Below are 26421 nucleotides of genomic sequence, written 5' to 3'. Positions count from 1 at the left end.
TCAGGATCCATGCAACTTTTATTTTAATAATTAGACAAATACAGGAAAGTTTGCAATAATTATCAAAAAAGTATCTTATCAAGAACTGGAAAGGTATTTAAAAAACATTCACATTCAATTCAGGTTATGTACAAACCAGTGTTTGTAAAAAAGGAAACAGCAAATGCTTTGATGTAAAAGATTCCATTCTAGTTCATGTTTCAGCATTCCCAATGAGCAAGTTACCACTGAGACGCAATCACAGTGCAGACACGTTCCACAGTCTATTAGACTCATTTCAACAGCATCGTTGCCAAATGTTTTGTTGTTGGTTTTTTTTAATAAAGCATTTTGAGAAGTTTTGTCATACAGTACCATCCAGCCAAAATGTACTCCTGCATATTTAATTCTTGGCTGCATTAGTGGCAGAACAGTTGGCATCTACAGGGCCAGAGTAAATCTGCAGTTCTATAGGTAAGAAAGATATCTATATATCCAAGAAGCACCAGTCTCCTAAGCCTGAAATAGTCAGGGTCTGCTTTGTACGTTGATATCAGCCATTTTTAGTGGAGCACAGCCCTTGATTATTTGGCTCGAAGTCATCATCTACCCAGTCAGAACAATTCTGAACATGTTGCAGTATCACATGTGCACCTTCAAGACTCACCTCACAAAGATGATGTCTGAATTTGAGTGCCACTCAAATAGCCATACATTGATATGACAGCATCATACCCCTCTGCTATAAGACCGGCTTCCAGGAATCTCTCCTCTTTGCTCTGGATTAAATCCCCCAACAGGGAAAAAAAAAAAAAAAAAAAAAAGAAAAAAAAAAAACCCAGAGAGAAATGAAAGTGGCTGGTTTTTAGGCAAATCTCTGACTTGGCATTATATTTTCTTATTTATTTGAAGCTTAGCCAAAAAAGGAGACTGATCATTGATGTAAGTTGAAAGGGAAGAGAAAGCTATCACGAAACACAGTTTCAAAGTATGAATACTGAAACAGCCACACAACAATGACCAGTGAGTCTGTCTGGGCCCAAAAGAGATGAATCTAGTGCTAGGGTTACACAATAGTTCTTTCTGAGCTACAGTCTAACGTGTTGTCATTAACATACTAATTTAATAATAATGAAATCTCTCAAAAATACAGACTACATATCAGAAGTCTTTCAGTTATACCAAGCTAACCAAGATGAAATGGTTCATGATCTCAAATTAGATCAGTGTTTCAAGACAAAGGAGAGAAAAGTGACGCAACCTTCACACTTATGTAGCAACAACCCAAATGCAAACAAAAACTATTTTCAACTGAACCATATGGACCCAAGTACTGAGACGATCTTTAGTTGCAAGATCTCATTTGGAACATAAGCTACCATGACTTGGCATAAGAAGGGAAATTATAAAACCTCATCTGGTTTTTGAAGGTGTAGGTAAGACTTGGTAATAAGCAGTGTAATTTAATATATATTGGCCTGGGCTTGAAAAGCAATTTCCCTTCTGAATTTATTTTGAGATTCAAATACATAAAATTAGTTTCTGTGATTATACATTTCATAGTCTCCACCACCGTAACTCCACACTAGCTCAGAAATTAAAACTTCAGGATAGCAGAAGCAGCTCTGGGGAGTGGAAGACCAGCAATTTAGTGTTTGAAGATTCTGAGCTCTTCCTTGCGTTGTATATCCAACACCCATTCAAGTTTGTGGAAAGGTTTTTGTGCATTTCTATAAGATACTAAAGCAAATCTTAGTGGAGCTACTGCTCCCATGGTGCATATTTGAGCCAAAAAACCCAACAATAAAGATGACTGCTGCATTTGAGTAACAACTCTTAACTGAGAGTCAGATGAGCAAACACATGCTAGTGATGCCAACTCTTAGCAAACCTTTTCTATATAATGAAACAATAGTTACGATACCCAATAAAACACACAAGGAAATTTTCTTAGATACAATGCTCATGAAAGGAACAAGTTACATTAGTATAAAACCAACTCAAAGTCTTATAAAAAAACCCAACCAACTAATCTGTTTTAAGTCAGGCTTCATTGCAGCAAAATAGGGAACGGTGATTTAAGCTAGAAAACATGAGCAAGTTTGACTTGAAAAGTCAGTGTAAGCAATTTTGGTATGGTTAGTTTATTAATGCTATCCATCACAAATCAGCACATGAATGAGATGAATAAAAGTACTTTAGAGAAGATAAGACAATATATTTTATGAAAATGTAAACGCTAACATACAGTTAGCAAGTCATACTGGAAGAGAGATAGATGTTTCTAAGGACAATCAATGTGAGCCTTTCTTGGTTTTAAAACAGATGCATACATCACAGCCTTTCTTCCTTTATTTGGGCTGATGGTTGGTGAGCATCTGTGATGTCTCAGTCCTCTGAATCTATAGGCACCAAAACAAAGCCCCAGAAAAAAAGGTGAAAGGAGCTTGTGTCAGGATTTTGACAGTTGTTCTACTTGGCAAGGACTCCAGTATCAAGATGCAAGTAAAATGGAATGCCCGTCAATAGTATCCACTCCCTCTGCTTCCCTCAAAAAAAATATTATTTGTACAGAGTAAGAGCCTAAGGCAAAAACAACTTCATCTCACACAAGTCTCATTTCCAAGTAATTATTCATAAATTAGTTCTTTCAAATGAAGAAGAAAACTGAGTGTAGCAGTTTTAAGGTTTGAATTGATTCTTTCTCCTGTAAGAAGTTAAAAATCCCATCTCTTCAGTGATTTTGAGTTATCTTTCATTTCTCCAGTCTTCAGTTCCTCATGGGGGAGGTAATTTAAGTGAAGAGGACCACCAATTTTGCTCCTTGGTAACATTAAGTAATATCTCACTTAAGTATCCTTACCAGCAAAGACACCAGACACATACAGAAAAAAAAATAAAATATCCCTGCCCAACCTGAGGTGTTAGATGGTCAAGTGACCAATACTTCAGGTCAACAGAACTGTAAACCAGATTTTTCAAGATGAAAAATTTCAGTGATGCATCGGAAGTGCTACCAGTAGCACTTTGGCTTCTAGATCTGACAAGCTAAATTCCATCTGGGATTGCTGCAAATGCCTATTTATTTCAATAGAAGGAACACACACCAGCAACGCAGTCCATGCTGTTAGTGACTACTCTCAAACACAGAGTTTTAAATGGTGTTCTAGCAAAATGATTTGCAAGAGCACAAAGAGTTTGTGAAATCTGAAATTGCTTTTTAATGTAGTTTATTAACCTTTCAGAATCTAAGATCCAAATTAGAACCTTATGATCCACTAATGCCAAATAATTCAGTCCAAGTAGCTACATAAACTGGAGCAGGTGTACAGAAGATGCACTCCATGCTTGAGGATACAAAGTATTAAAACGGAGAAGAGGTTCTAGTTCCAGTGTGGGGGGGAAAAAAAAGCTTTTAAATTTACTAAACCAAGCACACTCAGGCACAGAGTCTACGAAGTGGTGGAACACTCTTAGAGTGACAGTACTTTCTCCCTTTGTCGAATTGCTACAAAGTCCTTTCTCATTACACAGAGCAGAGTCAGGACTCCACTGTCAAAAAAACCACTGCTGAAGAAGTCTGACTTGGGTTCTCTCTCTTCAAGCGGTTACAGGGACAAGTTCCATGTGATTTGTCAGCTTCCTCTGTTAGCATCAAGGAAGTCCCGAGCACCCTTAGTGCTGTGAAAGTAATCAGCCTGTGGTAAGAGATCACATTGCTGGTGGAAGCATTAGCAATTTTCACAGGTGGTCCTTACCAGAGATATGTATATCAGATTACCTCTGATATAATAGCACCTGGTTTAGACGCACCATCAGGAAAGAAGCCACTTTCACACAGGAAAATTCATACGGTGCCCAGTGCAGCAGTTGTCTCAGGAAAAAAACAACCAACCATCATCAGAGGAAGTTGTAATCATTCAGGCTTGGAATCTTGAGTATTAAACTTCAGTCTCAGTTGAGAACTGAGGGAAAAACATCTTTCCTCCTCCCAGATTTGCTACAAATATTCATACCAGCATCAAGTGTGCTAGATATAAAACTGATGGAATGCTAGCTGGTCCATAAAAGGTTGCACCAAGTTATCTGTAGCAAAGTAAAAAACTAGCCCAAACGTTATGGAGATTGGAAGAGCTGGTAAGGCCTTCTTGAAGATGGCAAGAAGCAGAAGTGTAAGGCACAGACCCTGAGGGGAAGAAAAAGAAAAAAAACCAAAAAACATAAGGAGAAATTAGGGAACTCTGACAAGCAAAAGATTATATACAAAAACAATAATCCCACAGAAATACAAGATACAGTTCATGCCTTCCTAAACTAAAGGCTTAAAACTATACAGCCAATGAAGACCCCAGCTAAAGCTCTCACCAGTTTTCAGTCTGGCCACCAAATAAAACAAATTCCAAAGGAAAAAAGTGTAGCAGTTATGACTTTGTCCCTGATGAAAAACAGAAACTGTCCTTATTATAATATTATACTCACAATTAATATGGCTACAAAACATGCTAAAGTTGTATTCCAGTCCCCACTTGCTGTTGCAGAGGCTTTGCCAACAAGGACACTGTAGAAAATGAAGTCTCCTAAACCTAGCTTTACTCCTCCTGCAAAAGTGAATACATGGCAGCATTAAGTATCAGGCAGTCTAGTAACATTATCTATCAGTAATTGTCAGAAAATAATACAGATGTTAAGTATCAACAAGACTTGTTAATAAGAACATTATTTAAAAAAAAATAAATAGTACTGTTCCTGAATCAAGTGATAAACTCTTGTGAAACAAGATGGCTTAGGAACATTACACCACTCAATTCATCCTATAATTAGAATTTTTCTATATTCCTAGTCTCCTGTACATACGCATGCAATATATAAAACTCAGATATTTGTCATTCTATTTGTTGGGAGGTGTCCACTGTTGGTTGCCATGTCATATTCAACAGAATACTGAAGTATAATGCCATTAAACTGGCCAGGGGAGGGGAAAACAAGTAAAGTCCCTTGCAGATTATGTTTTATTTACCAGTTAGAACCTATACCCAGCAAAATATTCCACTGCTCTTCCAATTTTCCAACAGAATTCTTACTAAGGTAGGTCTAAAAAGCATATCACAGAGCCAAAATCCCAACATACTTAGCCCAAAATGTGAGGTTTAGGAAAGCACATGAGTAAATCTTATTCTTTTAAATAGTAATTACTACCTTAGCAACAACTCTGGGAGCACAAAATTCCATTATTTCTGCAAACAAAATAATGAGATTTCCAGAACACCAGTTCACTTTCTGAGCTTTTAGTCTGAGATATTGTCAGAGGCCAACATCAGGTCACCAGCTGTTTTCATTTGTCCTACTGTTTACTTTGTCATCTGATTACAGTCCAGCCCCAAACTCACTTCAGAGTTTTAAGAGGAACTCGGAGCATCAAAACAGAGGTGTATACCTGGTTGATCACTGAGAAGGGGAAAAAAGGGGAGGGAGGGGAAAAAGCCTTTTTCAGCAGACCTCCCAATCTATGATCTAGAACAGTGCCTTCATGAAAAGCTCTTGAGCACTGAACCACCCTGAACTGCTGAAACAAAACTTGGATGCTTGCTTTCAGCATGACAGAACAATAAGCAAAGGCAACTGCCCGATAACTCCTTCCGCACAAGTGCACACTCCAAATTTCCACTAAGCCACTCCAAACTTCTAGTAAGCTAACACTGGCTGACAAGTCCAACTGGATCACTGCACATCTGTCGTTACTGTTCACTTCAGGAATACAGAAGGGAAAAAATTATTTAGTCTGGCCAGACAAGAGTTTTAGTTGACCAGTTAACTAACTAAAATAGCCCAATTCCTAACGTTTTTGCACCTTAATGTTATTTTCCTAAGCTGTAGAAATGAAAATGGATTTGCAACAAACTCTGGATTTGGAATTTTCAGGACAAAGTAAATTCTAAAATTGTTCCTAAAAAAAAAGAGACTTCTGCTTTAACAGAGGAACACCTGAGAATCAGAGGAAGCAGTTGCACCTGCTAAATATGGAAGCATCACATGGGGAGAGCAGTTTATTAGACAGGCAGACCTTAATTTATTTAGAGCTTTGCAAATCTAATTAATAGCAGCTTAAACTCCAACTGGAAATCGTGAGTCTGTTAAAACAGGTATCTGAGTATTGATGTCATACGCTCTCCAATGATACTGTACTTCAGCAAGATGCTGGAGAAAAACAAGCAAACCCATGGCATTCTGCATTCATTTCAGTCTCCAATTAGGTTTTAAACATTGCTTTCTACAGAATGGATTACAGTAGTTTAATCTTAAGGCAAAAAACGACAATGACTGCACTTATAGGGCCTAAAAGCCCTAAAAGCCTTCTAAAAGACAGAAGCGAATGCAACTGACTGGATAATGGTCTGAAAGCAGCTTGTGCTATTGAAGCTTTGAGTCTGTATATCAAACTGAAGGGAATTTGGCCAATGTTACTCACTCCTGCAGCAAAACCAAAAGTGACCAAAAAGTAACCACCTATTTTTGACGAGGCATGTCAGTATCGATCATGAGCAAGAGCAGCTCTTCAGATTGCTATTAGCTCACGGCATACTATATCTGTGCAGTTAGGATGACCAGACTATCTAGCTTCAGATTTACTAAGTCTTTCAGACACAGTACTCCATACTCACGTTCTTCAGGGTCTTCACTTGTTTGAGAGTTACTGGGTAGAGCCTGAACAGCAGCACGCGATTCAGGCGTTGATTCAATGGGTCCTATTCTATTATCCCTTTGCTGTTGCCATTCCTGACTAAAGCCACCATCATCTGCTTCAGCATCTTCATTCTGAGTCTGGTTTGCTGGAGCTCAAAAGAAGAAAAGCATTTAAGACCTTCAAAAATGTGCCTTCGAAAACATGACAATCTCCCCACATGTCAGATCATAGAAGAGCGAGGAAAAAAAAAGAGGTATTCCATAATACTTAGCAGCATCTAACATTGGCACACACTATTACAACACATTCTCACTTAGGTTTTTAATACTTATTTAAACAAGCAGGAGTCAAGGTGCACTCTGCAGTCACAGCATCTACATGTTGCACTCAAGTGGCAGTATTCTGGAGGACTTTGAACAGTGGAAGTTTTGTGGCAGAATTTAAAGATCACAGTTTAAGGAATAAACTCTCATCTAGTATTTCATTAGCTTCTTTAGTCAACAATGGCAGTCTAATTTTCCAGTAAAATAGAAAGCTTTACCGAACATTACGTATACGTACACCCTTTCAAGCATGTTAAAATCTGAAACTGTGCTCTGCTTGAATAATACAGTTAAACAAACAAACCCTATGTTTTTAAACACTAGCTGCATAGCCAAGAGGGCCAGAGACATTTCTGTTTAATACAAATATGAGTGATATAAATCACCAACATTACATATGTATATATATGTTCATATATATATATGTTGATGATAAATTATATCATTAACATTATACTATATCATGCTGATATTTGACAAGCAATTGAGCTCAGTCAATAGTTATCTATTGACAGTCATTTCACCACCAACATCCTGGATCCCAGAAAAATGAATGCAAGACCATTGACTCCACAGTAAGCAAGCAATTTTTGAAGTCTTGACAGACTCATCATTCCTAATAAGGCCTCCATGCTTTCGCTCTTCTACAGGAACCAGGACACTTAAAACGCTAAAACCCAAGTATCTATAAACACACCCTCTAAAAAAATAACAGCTATAAAGGCCTGTCAAAGAAAAACTCACCTTGTTTATCATAAGCGGAGCTTTTGGAAGCTTTCCGTTGGGCTTCTGGGTCTTCCTCAGCCATGTTCACTAGCCATATCATTGTTGCTATTCAAAAACAAAACCAAACAGAAACCGCATAGCTAATCATACCTTTAGATGTGTGCAATTCTGAGATAGTGTTGGCATCAATCCGTTCTTTTTTTTTTTTTTTAAATAAGTTATTTGATACAACTATCTTTCCCAACAGGCTTGTCATTAAAGCACAGTAGTATCTGGAACACAGCCAGTACCAGCTACGACACACGTTTACAGAATTTGGTGAATAAAAGTTTTATCCCTACTAGAAGCTGAAAAAAACGGCAATGGCAGTTGACAGAGAAATTGCTTCTATACAAGGATGACTCTGAAAATCTGATTCAATTATTTCTTTACTTTTTTCCACTAATCATTATGTTATCTGCACATAAAAAGGTCTATTAAGGCTGGTACTGAGGTACTTCAATTCAGAGGTAGTATCTGCATCAAAATTAATTGTTCTCTGCCTCCACAGTCACAAAAAACCTCTCTAATCTGGAGGTAATGAACTGTTGTCACACTTACAATGGTGTATTTTAAACCAAGTTTGTGGTTTCTCAGCTTTAACTTCTCCTCCCACAAAACAGGCAACGATAAGCAGTATCAGTAAAACACAGCAGGTGACAGAAGAAACCCTTCCCCTTTCTCCACTGTAAAAGCATCCAGCCTACAGCACACTTCCTGCTTCCAAATACAGGCCTTTCTTGAGCACCAGTAGCATAACTGCTTACAAATAACCTATTGCACTGATTACCCATATGATTACAACTAGCAACATGGAACTTCAGAAACTGGAATTATGTACTAATTGATACACAGGTCGTAACAGCAATTTCCATTCATTAGGTTATTTTTCACAACTACAGGGAGAAACAACATATCAAAAGAGACGAGCCCTGGAGAAAATAGTTCTATAAATGAGTCTTCCTGGCAATTTCTCTCTTTCCTTCCACTAACACACATTTAAGCTATTTAAGCACTGATAGTTGATAAATATTTTCTTTATTTCTTATTGGAAACAAGCCTTTGAACAGGCTTAATTCACAGCCTAATGGTATACTTCTTCAGCCAAAAGAAGGTATATTACCATTTTTCCTGTTCATACTTTGTAACAAAACATGCTGGGTTTTATCTCAAAAGATCTTAGACAGAAGATGTTCCACATTTTTGAGTCAACAGCAAAATGAAAACTGAAGCCCAAGTGAGCAGACTAAGAATTCCAGCTGACAAGCATTATGTTAAAACACAGAAAAATGAAAAAACACTTCAGCTGAGTGTGTGACTGTAAGTTTAAAGTATTTCATAAAATGTACTTACATGAGTAAATAAGTGCTGGGAAGAGAGTTTCATTTCTCTCTTGAGCCGTTTCAACTAGCATACGAAGAGGACCTTTAGGACACAGGACCGCAACCAAATCTGAAAGGAAGAGCAAACAGATCTTACAGCACTGCAGACAATTTTTTTTCCTGTAACACTTGCAGAGACTGGTTAAGACAAAATGTTACCCTGAACACAGACTTCTGAGCGAGCTGTTGTCCGTAAGTCAGTATCCTACAGGAATACTTTTTAATACTCTCAGTTACGCAACCTATTTCACACATTACTGTAACATGTATACAAATTTCAAAAACGTGATGTGCCTCACCTAAGGTATTATGCAACTGCAAATGTATTTGTGTATGTTGATTTGCAAGTTGAAAGCAAATAATTCATGACAGATACTATTCAACTAACATCTTGGAAATACCCAAGCTTGCTTTCTATTATCAAAGCTTTTCTTAACCCAAGTTTAATGCTAAAACAAATTTTAAAATAACAGGTAAGTGAGGCTTACATGACTTCTATGAAGTATGCATGACTGCCAATCTATTCCCACTTAAAGAAGAAAAAAGTGAATGTGCACATGAAGAGGAAAAACAGGTTTATTAAGCACTGCAGAAAAATGCTGTGTTTGCATAGATTTGAGAGGTGCTCAAAGCATATTTAGCATAAGAACAGAACAGCAGCTTTTTGTTGCTTCCCTCAATTCTTGCGGATGACCAATATATGAAACTGGATGAATAAGTAAAAGTTAACTGAAAAGCAATCATTTACAAAATAGGATGACTGTACAAGTTACTTATACAGATCAAAGCACAACATTAAGAAAAACTGAACCGTCAGATGCTCCATTTGTGTTCTCACCTGAATGTTGATGGTTTGTTAATAAAATTTGCAACTCCACAACCAACCTCCACTACTTTTCCCTTGTCTTGCATATTTGGACAAAAAGCTGTAACGTTTACATATTAACCCTGCTACTACATTTTGCAGTTGTCCACCCACTGTATGCCTTTAAATTAATTTGAAAGAAAATCTGACACCAAAAGAAACAACTTACTTGTCAGGAGCTGTATGTTGCACAGAGCAGACCTTCTGCACCTGAGCTAACTGCCCTAGCACCATTGCTGCTCCCACTCAAAGAATTCTTAGTGTGGGGTCACAGGCTTTGAAGCTTACTTCCCCTTTACTCAAAACAACCACGTTATGGTCCTGGAATATGACTGGAAAAGTAACTTTGTTTTGCAATCACTGAATGAAGGCTGAATGCTTGGAATACTTGGGTTTGTTCCAGTCATACCAAGGGTGGAAATGGGAGAGGGGGTGGGAAAGTTTTCTTCACGTGCCTTACAATCTATGAGCATACACGAGGGACATTTTTCCTCCCTCTGAAGGAAAAGGACACCTAAGTAGTACACCGACCTACCAGAACTAATCAGATCTTATTAATCCCCGAACTTCTACAACTGGACAGATTCTCACTCTTTATCATTATCAGTGACATTCAGAGTATACAAACATTACACTGACATGCTTCGAAAAAAATTCAAGTTATGAGCACATCTTCACGGATACACTTGACTGTAACGTTTTAATTATGTTTGAGTAACTGGATTTTAGTCTTGGCTGGGAACTAAATCAGTATTTGGGATAGAGAGTGATTCTTTTGCCAAAAGTGTGCAGTGCCCTCTAAAGCTTTATGGAAAAACTACATCTAGGCATCTCAGTCATCATTCTGAAAAAGTGTAATATGCAATAATTCAAATGAATTTTCTTTTTATTAAAAAAAAGAAATTAAGGAAATAAATCTCACAACTATATCCTTCTAAATGTAAAATGACTTTGAGCAATGAAAACTGCCTCTTATCCTTTTTTGCTCCCTTCCCATTATATTATTAGGCATGGATCAGGGTGTTGTTGCGATGTCCACAAATCTGAGCAATTCGCAAGTTGACCAGATCTATACCTACACAGGACTGTACCCAAATGACAAACTCCTAAATTCTGAACATACAATAATTTCCAAGGATTCCTGGGGAAAATGAAAAGCCAGAAGCTCTCCACGTTCATAGAAGAGATCAAAACAACAAAAAAGTCTCTTATCTCCTACTGTCTTGAATAACTTCAGTTCTCCTCCCCAAAGAATCTATGAAGTCCAGAAAACTTGAAGGAAGATAGGCGTCACAGTCACACAAGGCCCTCAACTGCAGGAGGCCAATCTTGGTTTAAATCATGATCTTATTTCTGAAGTCTGTAATCACCTTATGTACTACTTTGGATGATACCCCTACACACACACACTTTTTATTCTTTTGATGTCTAGTCAGACAAACAGAAAAGTCAGGGAATAGAAGAAATTCACACCATAATACCTGTCACCATGCCTTGCTGCAGACCTTACCATACACTGAAATGACAGCCAGGATAAGCCATGCAGTCCATTCCGGAAGGTACTTGATGAACACCAAGGCCATGAGAGCACTTATCATAATGAGATATGCCTGCTGGAGCCGAAGTGGACCCTTCCAATGAATACAAATCATTCCCACAACACCAAAGTTCCAGATCATGAGTGCCACTGTAATGTAGTCCATGGCAACGTTGTATGTCTTAAAAACCTCACTAAAAAAAAAAAGAAAAGAAAAGAATATGGGCTGAATTTGCTTAAAACAATGGAAACAAGTTACAGATGAAGGCTTCAGTATATATATATATATTTTTTTTTATTTTCACATTCAATGTATTGGCACAAATGTAAAATTCCATCCCCAATTAGTACTTCACTATTCTTCACAAAGGAGATAATTTTACCATTGTTTGATTCACACCAACTTTTCCACTTTCCTGAAAATTTTCATTACCATTCTATTTCCTTCTATTATATACACAATGTATAATTGGTTACAAACCTTCTTCTCATTGGACCTCTGCTAAAGGAAGCCAGCACTGCTGTGACGCAGCAGGGACAGATGAAGGAAAGCAGAGTGTCAGGAAAGCCTTCGTTCCCTCTATCTACACATGCTCATGGAAGACTGCCAACTCCAATCTAAACCCAAACGAATTGAGCCCAACAACCCATCTGCATGTAGCCTGTTTTGCAGTTGTGCAGCACACGTTGCCTTGTATTTCAAAAGTCACTATTAAGGTTAGAGAAAATACTGACCAAAAAAGGCACCACAGATCACTTTTGCCAAAATTAGTGACTGAGGGAACACTATTTTCTCCCCCTGGAGACCAAATGAAATAGATACACTTCTTTGAAGAACCTTAAGTGGTACAAAAATATACAGTACAGTAATTTCATGGCATAACTCCAGTTACAAACCCTGATCAGGTTGCTCTTAGACCAGGGGTCCTGAAACTACGGCCCGCGGGCCGGATACAGCCCCCCAGGGTCCTCAATCCGGCCCCCGGTATTTACAGAACACCCCCCGCCCCTCCCCCGCCGGGGGTTGCGGGAGGGAAACCAAGCAGCCGCAGATGGCTGCCTGCCACTTCATCTGCACGCCGGCCCCCTGCTTAAAAAGTTTGAGGACCCCTGCTTTAGACAATACTGAGTATTATGTATACCTTTTCTTGATATATGGATAAAAGCCTGTTTCCAAATCTGAAAAGAAAACCACTGAATTTATTTTGGTGAGAAAGTAGATTCTTCTCAGCTGATTCCTTTCTGCCACTCCCATGCAAGCCATCTTTGCATATAGAGAACACCACCAAAGCCATGACATAAACAACTGCCCTTGAGTCATACAGCTATGAAAGTTACCATAAGATATATTAGCAGAATAAACTACCCTGTAGAAAATAGCTTGTTCTAGTGATGCATTAACTTCTGTACAATATCAGATACACTATAAACCCATAAATATATTTTATGTGTACTCTACAAGCCTATAAAAAACTAAAAAGCTTTGTTGCAATAGCTTACTCACTATTATTCCTCTTAAGATTCAAAGGCTAGCTCTAAAATAAATACATACACAAAGTGATACATGAAAAGCAGCATATTAATGCTTTGGTTCACTTACCCCAGGTAGATGAATGAGAAAAAGAAAAGCAGCAAAAGAGAAGAAATTATAAGCCAGCCGTGGATCACCTAGAAAAGAAGATATCAATACAGATTATTTTTTTTGTTACTTTAAAGTTAGTATCCACTTAATGCCTTTAAGGTTATTTTCCTTTTTGATTAAAGCAAGAAAATTATATTCAGATATCTCTTTGGTTGTTGCTAAATTCATAACTAGTCTACACACGTTACTGTATTTCAATTTACACTTATGAATTTTAAGTGATTTGTGGTCTTTCAGTAAAGGTTCTATACAATGAAAGCTACTGTTTGTCTATTTTTAGGCCATTCTGGTAACAGTGGCACTACAACACAGCCACAAGCATCCAGCATTAACACAGACAGAAAACATGATTCATTTCTACGCAATTAAAAAGCCTGCTCCAATTCCAAATCATTTTCAGAATAGTTATAGAATGATGGAATACAGAAATACCTTCAGTGCTTATCTGCTAAAACTCAGAATTAGCGTGTCATTGATGAATGACTATATAAAACTTCTATATTGTCTATCAACCATCTATAGACATAATCCCTAATTTTGATACCAGAGCAGATATACATGCCCAACAATTTAACAAGCAACAGTTCAGGGTTATACTCAGTGGGACACGCATAGACTTAAACTTGGAAATGACAGGTGCTCAGACTTTATACTGACAAAAGTGCGTACCACTCTTGTATATTACTGTGCAAAATTAAAAATTAAGATCGAAGACGCCTGTAACTTTGGTAGTCTCTAAGAATGAAATACATATTTGTCAAATTCCCAGCAGAGAATCTTATATAGAAAACCAGACCGAATATTGCAAGTAGATAACCAGTCAGAAGCAATAATCTAGACATTCAAGCTGCATAAAAAAAATCCTGCTTCGAGTAGACAAGTTGAGTGGAAAATTAACTGGTTAAATTAGCTATATACGTACACCAGATCAACATGTTCAGAAACCTTTTAGAAATTGTGTTATCCATTTCTCTTCTTCTGAAAGATGTGTAGCGGAATGCATCTGACATTACAGTTTTAAAATTATTTTGAAATTTAATATACAAGTAAAGCCCATATGCACAGACTAAAGGAATCACATTTACATGAGGCAACCAGGATTTGCCAGCAAATTGAGAATCTAGCTATTACAGTCAGTAATTTAGTATATTTAGTCTAACACTAAATTTTTCATCAGCAGTTTTAAAACTCTCACCAATTTTTTGAAACATTTATTCTCCTCCTTCATAATGTCTGTCTTTCAAAACAAGTTCAAATTTGACCTAAAAACCTAATAAAACTTGTCATTTAACTTGTTAATCTAACAGATCGGCTTTCCATATTTGCTAGTGTATTCTCAAAAAGACTTAAGAATTTCCCACATGCAATAAGCATGGTGCCTGTGAAGATGCTGCAGGAAAACTACCAAAGTATCCCAGTTGGTCAAACTGTCACTACTCATAGCAAGTGGGGGGAAAAAAACATACTAAAGCTGAAAACTGACAGGTACCCGAAACAGAATCTAAATTTCAAACAACTTTTAAAGCTACCTATATATCTAAGAAGTGACTTAGCAAGAGTAATTTTACTTCTCTGTAAAACTAGTTGAAACCATTTTAAGAAAATGGCAAAGCAAGCTGTGTCATTTCTTTTAATAACATGACTTCTATCTGTAGTTGTATTTGTCGTATAACCTCTTAAACTTTCTTACCACTTCAGAAAGTAATGTGAATTCTAATGTTTCATTCTAGTGAAGAGTAAAATGCTAACAATTTCAAACACCAAGGTCACAGTTCAGTAAATGTTTACACACACTTTGCATAACTACTGTCGACAGTCCTAAGGGAGGTAGTTTCAAGAGTTGACCTAAGTTGGCATTTGACACACAGATTATTAATATTTTTTCAATTCTCAGTATGTATCTCATTTGCTATATAATTTTCCACATCACTTGCCCCTCTTTCATATTTTCCAAAGCACATAAGTTTTGGCCAGTGTTTTCCTAGCAGGATACCATGACAGATTTGTTGCCTTCTAATTAAAGAATTTTCATTCTTCATTTGACAACAGCTTCAACACTAATCGACTGCTGGTACAGAGTTGGCTTTGCCTGCTACAACTTGAATAAAAACTAATGACTGCAGAATTCAGATAATTAAAATGAGCTACAGCAGCCAGATTTGGTTAGGCAGACTAAAACAATGAAGAAAGTAGAGAATAATAAAATACATTAAAAAGAAAAGCTAGTCAGATATAATCACCTTTGAAGATACTGTTTCTGGTTAGATTGAAGAGGTAAAAGAAGGACCATGCTTAACTCATCACATACAGGAGAAACAAAGGAAACTAACAGCAGTAAAGTTGAAACAGTATTTCCTTTCTTCAAAGGAGTTTTCAGACAAGTCTTGTGAAGATATGAAAATTACCACTACTAGCTGGAGGCCTAACATTCTTTAATTGTAAGTTCCATTCCCAGTAATCTACACTACATTCTACACATAGAACTGCATGTAAAATAGAAATCAATGAACAGGTAACTACATTGTACAGCATTCTGGTATAAGAGCATAGAAATACTCTTAGCGATTCTAAGTTATTTATTTTAATTAGGACAAAAATATCATTACAGTGAATTTCTGTTGTCTAATCATTCTCATTTTTTAGTACAATTATTTTTGTACTAAAGAACATGCCGTGCTTTGTAAGGTCAAGAAGGAAGCCAGAAATGTGAAAAGCTTAGTAAAAACTAGTCAATGCCTTCAGCATCTGAAGAAAACCAATTGGCTGCCAAGGAACGTAGCTGAAGTACACCAGTTATTTGACTTCATTATAATGAACAGAATTGCCAATTTCAGAAGTTTGTCAGTTCAGATTTAACACCACACTGAGATAAAAGAGAAGGTCCATACTTTAAAAAACACTATTCCAAGCTGTATGCAGATTCAGGCAAAAATCATTTCCTCAGTTGCTCCACAGATAATTTGTAAAGGGGTTTCACCCACAGCCATAAGTCCAAAACCATTTTTCCCTCTTGAAAACAAAATAAAGCGGAGCAAAGCTTTGGACCAGTGCATGGATACCACTGCCTGTTTTACAACTATGAAACAGATTCAAGGTTCCAGCTGCACACTGGGAACTTCTATTAGGCCGAGCCTAATGGTTCATTAAGACCAAAAGACAACCAGGAATTTCAATGAAAAATTCCTCCCAGGCACGTGACATTGCAATTATTTATGCTAAACCTGGACTTGTCTAGATTAAATCATTATACAATTGAAGTCTTTTAGAGAAGAACCTTAGAGTCTTTGTGTTCTTTGTAAGGATATTGCCTGGCGTGTATAGCCATACACACATCACGCTGTTGGGAGACTTCTATACTGGAGGGAGGGTGGGGACAGGGGAGCCCTTGAAAAGTCCCTGAAGTCCTGAACAGATTTCAAATTGTAGGACCAGGTCTGTCCTTTGTAGTTCTTGACCACAGGAAGATTTCAGTACATGGACACTTCACAGCAACAGGAAGCAATGCCACCCTAATTCTAATTGACAAAACAGCCAGCAGTGTTAGCACTAGGCCTTTGCCTCCCCACTGTGTCAAAGGAAGGGAAGCCACAATACTGGAACAGTGAACTGAATCACCAATTCTGTTATTTTTTTCTCAATCATCCTTCATAACCCTTCATTTTGTTCCATTCTTGAGAATCTGTACTAATAAATAAAACTAGCACAATCACTCAAGTCAATTATATTTATACTCACCTTGTAGCACCTGTATTTGTAAAGCACAACCAGGAGTATGGTCATGACAATGATAACGCTGATCATGATAGCTGCGTTGAGAATTGAATTCAGGGCTCTCTGTCCTACTGTCTCTGTCTCTTCTGTGAAAGGAGTGTAGATGCTACAACAACAAAGAATCAACTGAAATGCCACTGAATGCACAGGTGTTGCCGATATGAGGCCAACATCAAATGAAATTGCAGTAATCTTTCAATTCAGAGCTGTAAAAGCAACAGCTATTTTCTACTTAGGCAAAATTTGAAAGGCAGCATAGTATTGTATTAGGTAAACTTTAATTAGTTAAAAAAATTCTTTAGAAGACTTGCCTTTCCTACATTCTCAGATCACTGCTATTTTCTACTTTGTAAAACAAACAAAAACCAGAACTGTCTGATACAATTACTCACATGCTATTGATCATGAGACTATTACCACCACTAGACCTTTATAAGCACACCATCTAGTGGAATCACAGCGAAAGGTTCCGCGGTGTTTTCAACAAAACAATGTATGGGCTCAACTCTCTTTTTCTTAAAGAAACAACCTTTCAAAAAAAAAACAAAACCAAAAACTTGAGGAAAAAACCCATTCATTAAGGAGAAGAGGGAGGAAGGGGGAAGAAAACACCATAAATAAAATCTCGAGAAAAATAATTGTTTGATCAACAACTTTGACAGTGAAAAAGAACTTTGTGTTTTATTGAAACATTTTATGACACGCTTATATCATACAAACATTTCAAAGCCAAACACATTGTGAATAATTTTGTCTAAACGTTTTCACAGTGGAACATTTAGACTGATCTGCTGCAGGTCCTGACAGGCCCAGTGTTCTTCCTTTGCCTCCTTTCTCTCAAACCAGCTTTCACTGAGATAGCTGTTTTTCAGAAACATTAATATTTTAGGGGGGGTGGGGGTGGGGGGGAAGTCTATGCAGGAAATCTGCCAGGAAAGTTTGAAACTGCAACAGAAGTGAACCTCATAGAGCTATCTTCTTCCTGCATTTTTATTCCTTTACCAAACAGCATAGGCAAACCAGAACTTGGCATGTATGTTACTTCATTTAAATGAGTAGGTTTTTTCCCTTTTCCAAAATCTTTGTATTCTAGTAGATTACAACTGAAATGGCTGTGGCTCAGGATTGAGTTTATTTTATAAATACCACAGGGCAAGACTAAGAATTAAAATGAGGACTAGGATTTGAATCAAGTAGTAACCACTGAGATATTATCCCAACTGGTCACCAGACAGACAACAAATGCCAACAGTACCACAAATACAGATTCTGGTTTCTGGGAGGAATAAAACAAAACCACCTTTGAGCTGGTGGAGGGGAGGCAAGAGGGAGTTCACTGCTAGAATTAGACTCCTGAAGAAATGGAAATTAAAGAAAATTATCTAAGTAAGGCCATTGAAAAGATAGGGGAAAAAATTAATACATACAGCTGTCCATCCTTGCGTGTATAAAAGCTGACAGACTTGATGGTTGCAACAACGACCACCATGCAAAGTGTGACAGGTACAAACAACATAATCACATGTTTTGCTCCATATTTCAGTGTCAGCTCTTCATCTTCTTCTTCATCTTGTTCCACCACTTGCTGAACGTTGTTTTGTGGCTGCCCGTTGGTCTCAGACTCGGGATTGTCATTTCTTCTGCGCTCACTATTATCATGGCGACGTCTTTCGCTGTTGTCATTCTGTAATACATAAAAAATAGTTTCCTCAGCAATTATCCACAATCATATCCTTGTACACTTAGCTAAAGATGATCTTGAGGGGTAAATGTGTAAGGTAGTATTTACTGTCAAGAACACTTGCCACAGCAAGGACTTAAACAGTAGTAATTAATTGCATCATGTAGTTATCAGAAGATTGGGAATGCAGGGTTATGTTAGAAGCATTTATATTAAAAACAGCAGCAACTGAAAGTAGGCTGGTTATATCTAACTGCCTATGCTGCCTTTCCTTTAAACAGAATTTTAAAAGCTGAATAAAGACAGACGGCTTTTTCCCTTGGTCCAATACAAGGCTGCATGACAGTAGATTACTCATAGCTAGACAATGAGTTATAGCTGTTCCTAGAAATAATGCCAAACAGACATTTATGATCCTAACTCCACGAAAATTCCAAGAAAAATTCTATTTTCTTTATTATGTTACTCCCACCACAGTACATAATTATTGTATATTAAAATGGAGTTTTGTGAGGTATTGTGTTCCCACTTTTTTAGTGAGAAGAACACAGAAATAGTGATAAAACTCAGGTAATTCTCAGTCTTTATACTGAGATTTGATCCCAAAGTTTTAGCTTGATGAGCTAAGTGTGCAGATTCTTTTCCTCCTTTCCCAAGGATACCCCTGCCACATCTTTTCACTGACATGGAAGAAATTCCACCACTCTTGTCAACAAATATGAAAAGCCTCCTAGCCTTCCTGATACTGCTACGCAAAACATCAAAGGTTTAATTTAAACACAAGGACAGAAGTAAACTTTCAATGGGAATTAAGATTAACCAACCACAAACAAAAGCAAAAGCAAAACCTGGGAACAGCACTTACAAGTAACTGGTCAGGCCTGCACTACTCCTGGTGTCACTACTCCTTTTGCCCTCTCTCCAAGAAGCCCCGTCAGCATGGGGCATTCAGCCTTTTCTATGTTGTGTGCACACACAGAGAAAACAACAGGAGAGTGAGCTACGTTTTACTTGTTCTGGACTACAGAGAAACAAAACCATTTTATGTCTACAAGTCACTCTAAACAAGGCCTAAAATGCAACAGTTTATACAGACTACTTTTTTTACTGTATTACTGTGTCCAAAGTCAATGCTGTTCTGTTCCCATTCCCTCCACTCAAGATGTTTAACAGAGAAGTAACACAAAGATTTTTTGATTCCTTAGAAGATTTATCCCATTTCTTCAGGTTTATCTCATTTACAAACAGTTCTGTTTGAGTAAGTGTGCTAAAGCATTTTTAGATTAAAATGTACAATAAACTGAAGGAAAATGCCTTTTGCAATATGTTTAAAATATTACTCAGTTTTAGTAAAATTACTCTAGACATAAGATAGGACATTGAAAATAACCTAATGAAATTCTGCCTAAGTACTCTTGTGCATGTAATTTTTTTCCTTAAACACGCAGTGCTGAAGTCTCATTACCTGTTCTTAACAGCATTTCCAAACATAACTGCTGACCTGTATCTCATTAACGCACTGCAGTTTTTTGATAAATCAACAGTAATTTTGGAGATCCTTTACACAGAATTTTCCCAGCCCCACCCTCAGAAAAGATGTTAAGTATACACTCAGGAACTCATAGCGGGGTTTTCAAAAGCACTTGAGTGATTAAGGAGTACAAGATCCTGGACTTCGAACTGCAAACACTGACACTGCTAAAACCTTGGTTGAAGCTTTACAACTTCCCCAACTCATGAAAAACTTGCTTTTACAAAATATTACAAAGTAACAACATACACTTAATGCTTTGCCTATTTACTCCTTTTTTGTGGTATCCTTAGGAGCAAGCTCAAGCAGGATATCAGGAACTGCACTCTGAGAAAATTTGATTTATTTTTCAAAAAGAAATCTGAATATAAGGGGAGAAAAAATAATCTAAAATTGTCTTAATCAAACAACTAAAACTAGCAGGCAACCAGATATTTAGAATTAAGGTTTTAACCTTAATTTGAATTTAGTATGTCCTGACAACTTAAAGTATGTCCTGAAAAAAAATTTAAATTCAATATTATTTCTTAAAAAATAGAAGATTCATTATAAATCATTTGGCATTTTGCATAAAGTGCTCACATATAATTATTGAAAGACAGAAACATGAATATGGGAGAATGCAAATAGAGATCACATTGAATCATTCTGAAATGCTGGCTGCAACTGAACCTCTTTCTGTACAGATTATGGCTCAAATGTAACATTTTTCACTTTGACTCCATTTCTCTCAGTCTACAACAGGACAACAATATGCTTACCTTTCTAAATAAACTGCCTAAGATGATCATAAGTAACACTACATTGGAGATGATCAGAGCCTTGGAACGCTTCACAAGTAAAGCAGACCTAGTATTTAGGTTTCTGCACAATTGTAGAATACATATTCACAGAATATTTGCACATATTGGGGAATAACTGCTCTTTCTCTCTTGTAACAGCAAACCTGCATGAGAGACCACTTACCCTATCTTAGGCACAGAAATATAAAAAGTAAACCAAAAAGCTACAGCTTTGCAAAGCAAACACAAAAACAGCCAAAGGAAAGCCTGACTAACTAGCACACCCCTACAAAAAACTGGAAAATCAAACAAAGAAAAAACTGAAGGAATTAGACAACTGTGCCATTTTATTCCCTTCATCAGTTAGGAACACAGACACAACCACAAAATGCCTTTACATACTAAAACACAGCACATTAAAACCAGATCAGAATGAGTTATTCTCTCATTTGTTGTTATAACCAGAAAAAAATCGTCCTTTCAGGCTACTAAAGTTAGCTCAATGTGACACACATGTGCCCCACTGCTTAAAAGAACAAAGTGCACTCATATCCTACCTGATGAGTATTAAACAGAGCAGAGGCCATGGACTCTTGCTGAAGTGGAAGCAAAGGAACAGACTCTTCACTTTCCTCAGACATAGTTAAAAGTGAAAATTCTGAAGCTAAAAAGTCAGTAACACCTGTTGTAACACCGTAAGCAAATGTAAGTTACGCACCCACTCTCAGATGAATAAACAATATCAAAACAAATGATAGGGGTTGGTTTTTTTCCTATCAGGAAAACAGTTAATAGCAAACCCAGAGCAATGCCCCTGAACCAAGAAATGAAAACCCAGCATATTTGATAAGAAGTTTTTATTTATTAAACCCGTATTAATATATCAGGAATAAACTGCCTTGCCTGACAGTGGGCACAGACTTTATTAGCTCTCACATACACCCTTTATGTTTAAAGGTCATTATACAGTGACAGATATTGAAGACTGAGCTGAGCTCTTGGCGTGTGACTGGAAGAAGAGATGACAAATTATAATGCTTTGTGATTTCACAGGCTGTTGGCCACAGAAGCAAAATATACTTAAGCAGGAAAGGATTTTTGTGTGGATGTGTGTAGGGGAGAAAAACCATTACAACTAAGTATTGAAACTACACGTAGAGTTACACTTACACATGGAAAGAAAAAGCAAAAGTAGTAGTTACTCATCAATATAGTCTGTTAGTGAGAAGAAAATAGAACCATCCATTCATACCATCGCTGGGCAGGAGCATCAGCAAGTTATCTGTAAGGATGGTGAGCACACAGCTTACTGCTGAGCTCTGCCTTTTTAACCTGGCAAAAGCGTTCAACAAAAGTTAATCTCTTACCTGTCCAAGATTAAAAGAAACCCTTTTAATTCCCTCTGAAGTAAATGCACAAAGGATGCAGTACAAAAGTTTCCACTTTTCTATTTTTATTACCAGTTTCTATAATCAGTAGGGTCTTAAGTCAGATTGACCTTCTTAATTTAAAAATAAATTTTCAAACGTTTTATATTTTTACTGATATAGCAGGATGCTGATCTGAGATAAAGACAAGGATTTTTCAAAATTCTACTTAAAACCGCTGGATTGTATAAAACAGAGCAGTGAATAAAATATTCTCTTGAATCGCTGCCATAAACATGGCTACAAGTGGCCCAGCCTCACAGGAGCATTTCCATGTTACAAGGAAACCTGATATTCAAGAGCTATAGCAGAGCAGGAACAAAGAACTGAGCATGACAAATCCAGGAGCCTGAGCACCACACCCAAGTAGATAATCTAAACTTGGTTTTACCAAAATATGTGCAGTACAATTAGTACAGTTTTAGCCACAAGTATGCACTTAGGTCTTTCAAAGCCATCATATAAAACTTCTACGGTTTGAATTCTGCCCCACCCCACCCCAAAAAAAACCCCCACCCAACCTGACAGCACCTTGACAATTATTCACAAGTAAGACAACACAGTGCTGCCCCTCCTGCATAGATACAGCCCACCAGCAGTAGCAACAACAAAACTGAGGCTTCTGGCTCTACCTAGGCTAAAATTAACACTGTGACCAAGAAACCTGTGGATCAAGCAGACCACTGCCAGGCTAGATCAAGAGAAGTCACCAAATCCTCTAAAGGCCAATGTTTGACATTGGAGGGTCCCACCCCATTTTCTTATTTTTCTGAAGGGCTTTGTCACTCCAACACCACTTTAAACTAGGGGAAATCTTATTTCTATATAAAAATGAGTTTAGAACATCAGATATTTTACAGAATATTTCTTTCTGCTCTGCATATCACCACAATAGTCCAGATAGAGAAAAATTAACCCTCACAAACAAATTTCTGAATAGAGTTCTGAACTGTATTTTCATCTACATTCATTATTCCTCCTGATTTAACTGCTACCATGCTGTAAAATTGTTTGTTACGTACAGTGTTGCTGAGGTGGTTATCAGGGAAGTTTTCTGTCAGCTGCCCATGCTGAAACTGGGGTAAATGCGCAGACAGTTCTGTCATTGAGGCTGTCCTCCGGAAATCACTTATTTCTACACAAAATGGATCTTTCTTCTTGAGATGCTGAAAGGAAAAAGATGTGTAAAAAGCCTTTGTTCTTACATGACCAGGTTCTCCATCCCCTCCCTACCCCAATTTTTTAAGTTCACACAGACCAAAACCAACCATTTTCTATCTATAATGTACTGCTGAACTGTATCTGTGACTAAGAGATCATAATAGGGATTTCCCAGCATAAAAATAAGAGCATCAAGGCATTATCAAATTAGTTCATCAGCTACAGAAGCCAGAAACAATTAAATCAAAACAATTCTCCATTCCTTCTTGTGCAATGAGAAGCACTACATGCTTGCTTAGAGCGCAATTTGTTTTTATCTCAGCAGAGTACACTTGCTTCAAGTTGCTTGGTTCTGAATTGCTGATAAGCTCACGGGGAATCTTCAAGCAAGGATGACTGAGTGACACTTGATCATTTAGCATCTGGATATATCTTTAATACTGTAACGCCCTAAAGGGGACCTAGAGCTACACAAAACAGTATTTCAGCTGAGCCTCAAGAACTAGTTTATATATCAGCTAAATGTGAATAAACGTGCTGTATGCTTGTAACAGCTTTATACATTCTTCCACAAGAAAGTCACATGCTAACATTTTCCTATGCAAACACGATTAAACCACGTGCTCCGTAACAGAGGAGGATAAAGCAATACATAGGAAAGAGGAAGAAGGGTGATGTAAATACATAAAGTTTTAAAAAAATAATAATTTTAAGAAACAACGAATAGGCTTCAATAAATTACTGGCTTGGTTACACAAACCATAAGGAAGTGAATAAACCACTGCACCAAGAAGGGTGGAGTGCCAGCCCCGACTTCCATCCCAAGTGGTTCCTGCTCCTACTTTGTGCCAACTCCAGCACTCATCAGTCCTCTTTGCAGATTTTACCCACTAAAATGGAAGAAAACAAATCCAGGAAAAAAAAATACGAGTATTTTCCTGCTGTTTTCATATACTCAACCAATGTATGGAGGGATCTCAAAAAGCTCCCACAAAGGACGACATCACAAACCATGGCCTCTCACTTTTGGCAGCAGCAAGCCTCAAGTGCTGCAAGACTGCATCTTACTTAAAGAAGGAATTAAGCCCACTTTCGTAAATACTAAGATGCAGAAGCTGTTTCTCTACTCATAAATAAATGCATATCTTACAAGACTAGTACATAATGCTTACTAACTTAATCAGGGATATAGCTTACACTAAAAAGCCATTCACAAGCAACGTCAATTCAGCAAGTCCAGTGGAAGCATGCAAAATTTTGGGGAAAAAAAAAGACAACATAGTATGCACTACAATGGCTCTCTTCCACATTTGTAATTAAAAATAAAGCACATCTAACTTAAAATATAACAAAATGTAAGATTAAAGGACAAAATGGTCATTATGCTGCTTTTACTTTTAAAGTTTTTGCTCTAATTCTTTAGTTGGGCTACAGAATATAAACAATGTTATTTTAAGACCACTACTGGTAAAAATTCTCAATTACAGACAGGGTCATGACAGAGGAAAAAGTTGAGTATTTTTATCCAAATGTGGAGCATACTCACCTTTTTTCTCATCTGAGATGAGATTTTTCGTGTAGGAACATATCAAAATTTTAATTAAATGACTGGGGGAGGAACCCTAAACAAAACACTAACCCGTAAAATCGTATTTAAAGACTGATAAAGAAAACCACCACAAAGTCATCAAACAACAAGCAGCTACTGGAGAGCAGAGAGAAACCGAAGACAGGGAGGAGTAACTGACAGAAGAGCTGCACTGAAGCCTGAATGACAGTGTCTAACAGGCCTCAAAACATACGGTTTGTTAGAACAATTCCTTTTGAAAGCTCAAGAGCTCAGAAAATAAATTCAGGGCACCCTCCCAGACAAGTTCATTTTCTGTTATTCAATAGATGAACACTGCCGAGTTTGAAATATAACGGCAAATGAACAAAATATAGGAACGAACTGTGCGTTAAACAGACACAAATTAAACGTTTGCTTCTTTTACCTGAAAAGGAACTCGCCAAAACATTTTTCTAACGAAGCTAACGTTAAAATAGCCTTTCTATAAAAGCTCTCCCTTACTTCCTTTGACTTTCCTTAGTAAGAACAGTAGCTACAACTGTAGTTTTCAGGCGTTTGCATTTAGCCTAGCAGGTGGAAGTAACACTCAAGTAAACTCTTACATTCTCTCTACTTCACAGAGCGCCCCGCCGCCACCCAGCAGACACCGCCCGCTCAGCCCGCGCTTCGCCTCCTCAGCCAGCGACGAGCAGCCGCCACCGCCTCACCGGGCAGCGCCCGAGCCCTCGGCTCGCCCTCAGCCCCGCCGCCGCCCGGGCCGCGCGCCCCCCCGGCCGTGGCGAGCGGCGAGGACGGGCAGGCCCCCCGCGCGTGGGGCAGGCCCCCCGCGCGTGGGGCAGGCCCCCCTCGGTGTCACCAGCCCCCCGGGCCCGGTGCAGCCTCACCGGCCGCGGCCCCGCTTCGGCCAGGAGAGCGGCCAGGGACGCCGCCCCAGCCCGCGGGCGTGTGGCACAGGGCTCGCGCGAACAGCGGCCCCGGCCGCCCCCAAGCCGCCGGCCCAGCCACCTCCCCGCGGCCCCTAACGCCGGCGCCCGGCCTGCGGCGCGCCCCCGGCCGCCGCTCCGGCTGCCGCAGCGCGCCCGCCGCACACGCTGCCCGGGCCGGGGCGACGGGCACCCACCCCTCGCGCCCGGCGGCGGCGCGCCCGTGACCGCCCCGGCTCCCCCCGCCGCCAGACGGACCTGCAGGGCGCCCCTCCGCGGGCTCCACCACCGGCTCCTGGCCGCCCCGCAGCCCCGCCCCGCTCGCTTCCGGCCCGCGCCCCGCCCCCCGTCGCCACCTCACTTCCGGGGGGCGCCGCGCCGGGCCGAGCCCGCCGAGCGC

General features: G+C 38.6%; 1 protein-coding gene across 8 annotated transcripts; it reads right to left on the bottom strand.

Annotated features, from left to right (window-relative positions):
- PSEN1 (presenilin 1) lies at nucleotides 1-26421 on the bottom strand. 8 transcript variants are annotated; one of them, XM_055793900.1, is made up of 12 exons: nucleotides 26280-26421; nucleotides 23390-23533; nucleotides 21498-21536; nucleotides 18374-18630; nucleotides 16911-17052; nucleotides 13134-13201; nucleotides 11507-11727; nucleotides 9103-9201; nucleotides 7729-7815; nucleotides 6639-6812; nucleotides 4459-4577; nucleotides 1-4165 (listed from the first exon to the last, which is right to left on the bottom strand). In XM_055793900.1, the coding sequence occupies exons 2-12, from the start codon at nucleotides 23471-23473 to the stop codon at nucleotides 4010-4012; spliced, it is 1446 nt and encodes a 481-aa protein (XP_055649875.1). In that variant the 5' UTR covers nucleotides 23474-23533; nucleotides 26280-26421; the 3' UTR covers nucleotides 1-4009. The 8 variants fall into 8 exon arrangements, with proteins under 8 accessions (XP_055649875.1, XP_055649876.1, XP_013159777.1 ...); XM_055793901.1 differs by having other exon boundaries at nucleotides 26219-26289; XM_013304323.3 differs by lacking the exon at nucleotides 26280-26421 and adding an exon at nucleotides 25701-25841.

Source organism: Falco peregrinus, chromosome 1, assembly GCF_023634155.1.
Source record: "Falco peregrinus isolate bFalPer1 chromosome 1, bFalPer1.pri, whole genome shotgun sequence".
Lineage (NCBI taxonomy): Eukaryota > Metazoa > Chordata > Aves > Falconiformes > Falconidae > Falco > Falco peregrinus.
This window is presented reverse-complemented; position numbering and strand designations above follow the sequence as displayed.

What these genes read in the sequence shown, in the direction of transcription:
- PSEN1 (XM_027795796.2), bottom strand. An exon ending in ATAACCACCTCAGCAACACT is followed by an intron (nt 21,537 to 23,389) that starts GTACGTAACAAA and finishes CTTCCACTTCAG; the next exon opens with CAAGAGTCCATGGCCTCTGC. An exon ending in ACAAATACAGGTGCTACAAG is followed by an intron (nt 13,202 to 16,910) that starts GTGAGTATAAAT and finishes CTTCTTTTCTAG; the next exon opens with GTGATCCACGGCTGGCTTAT.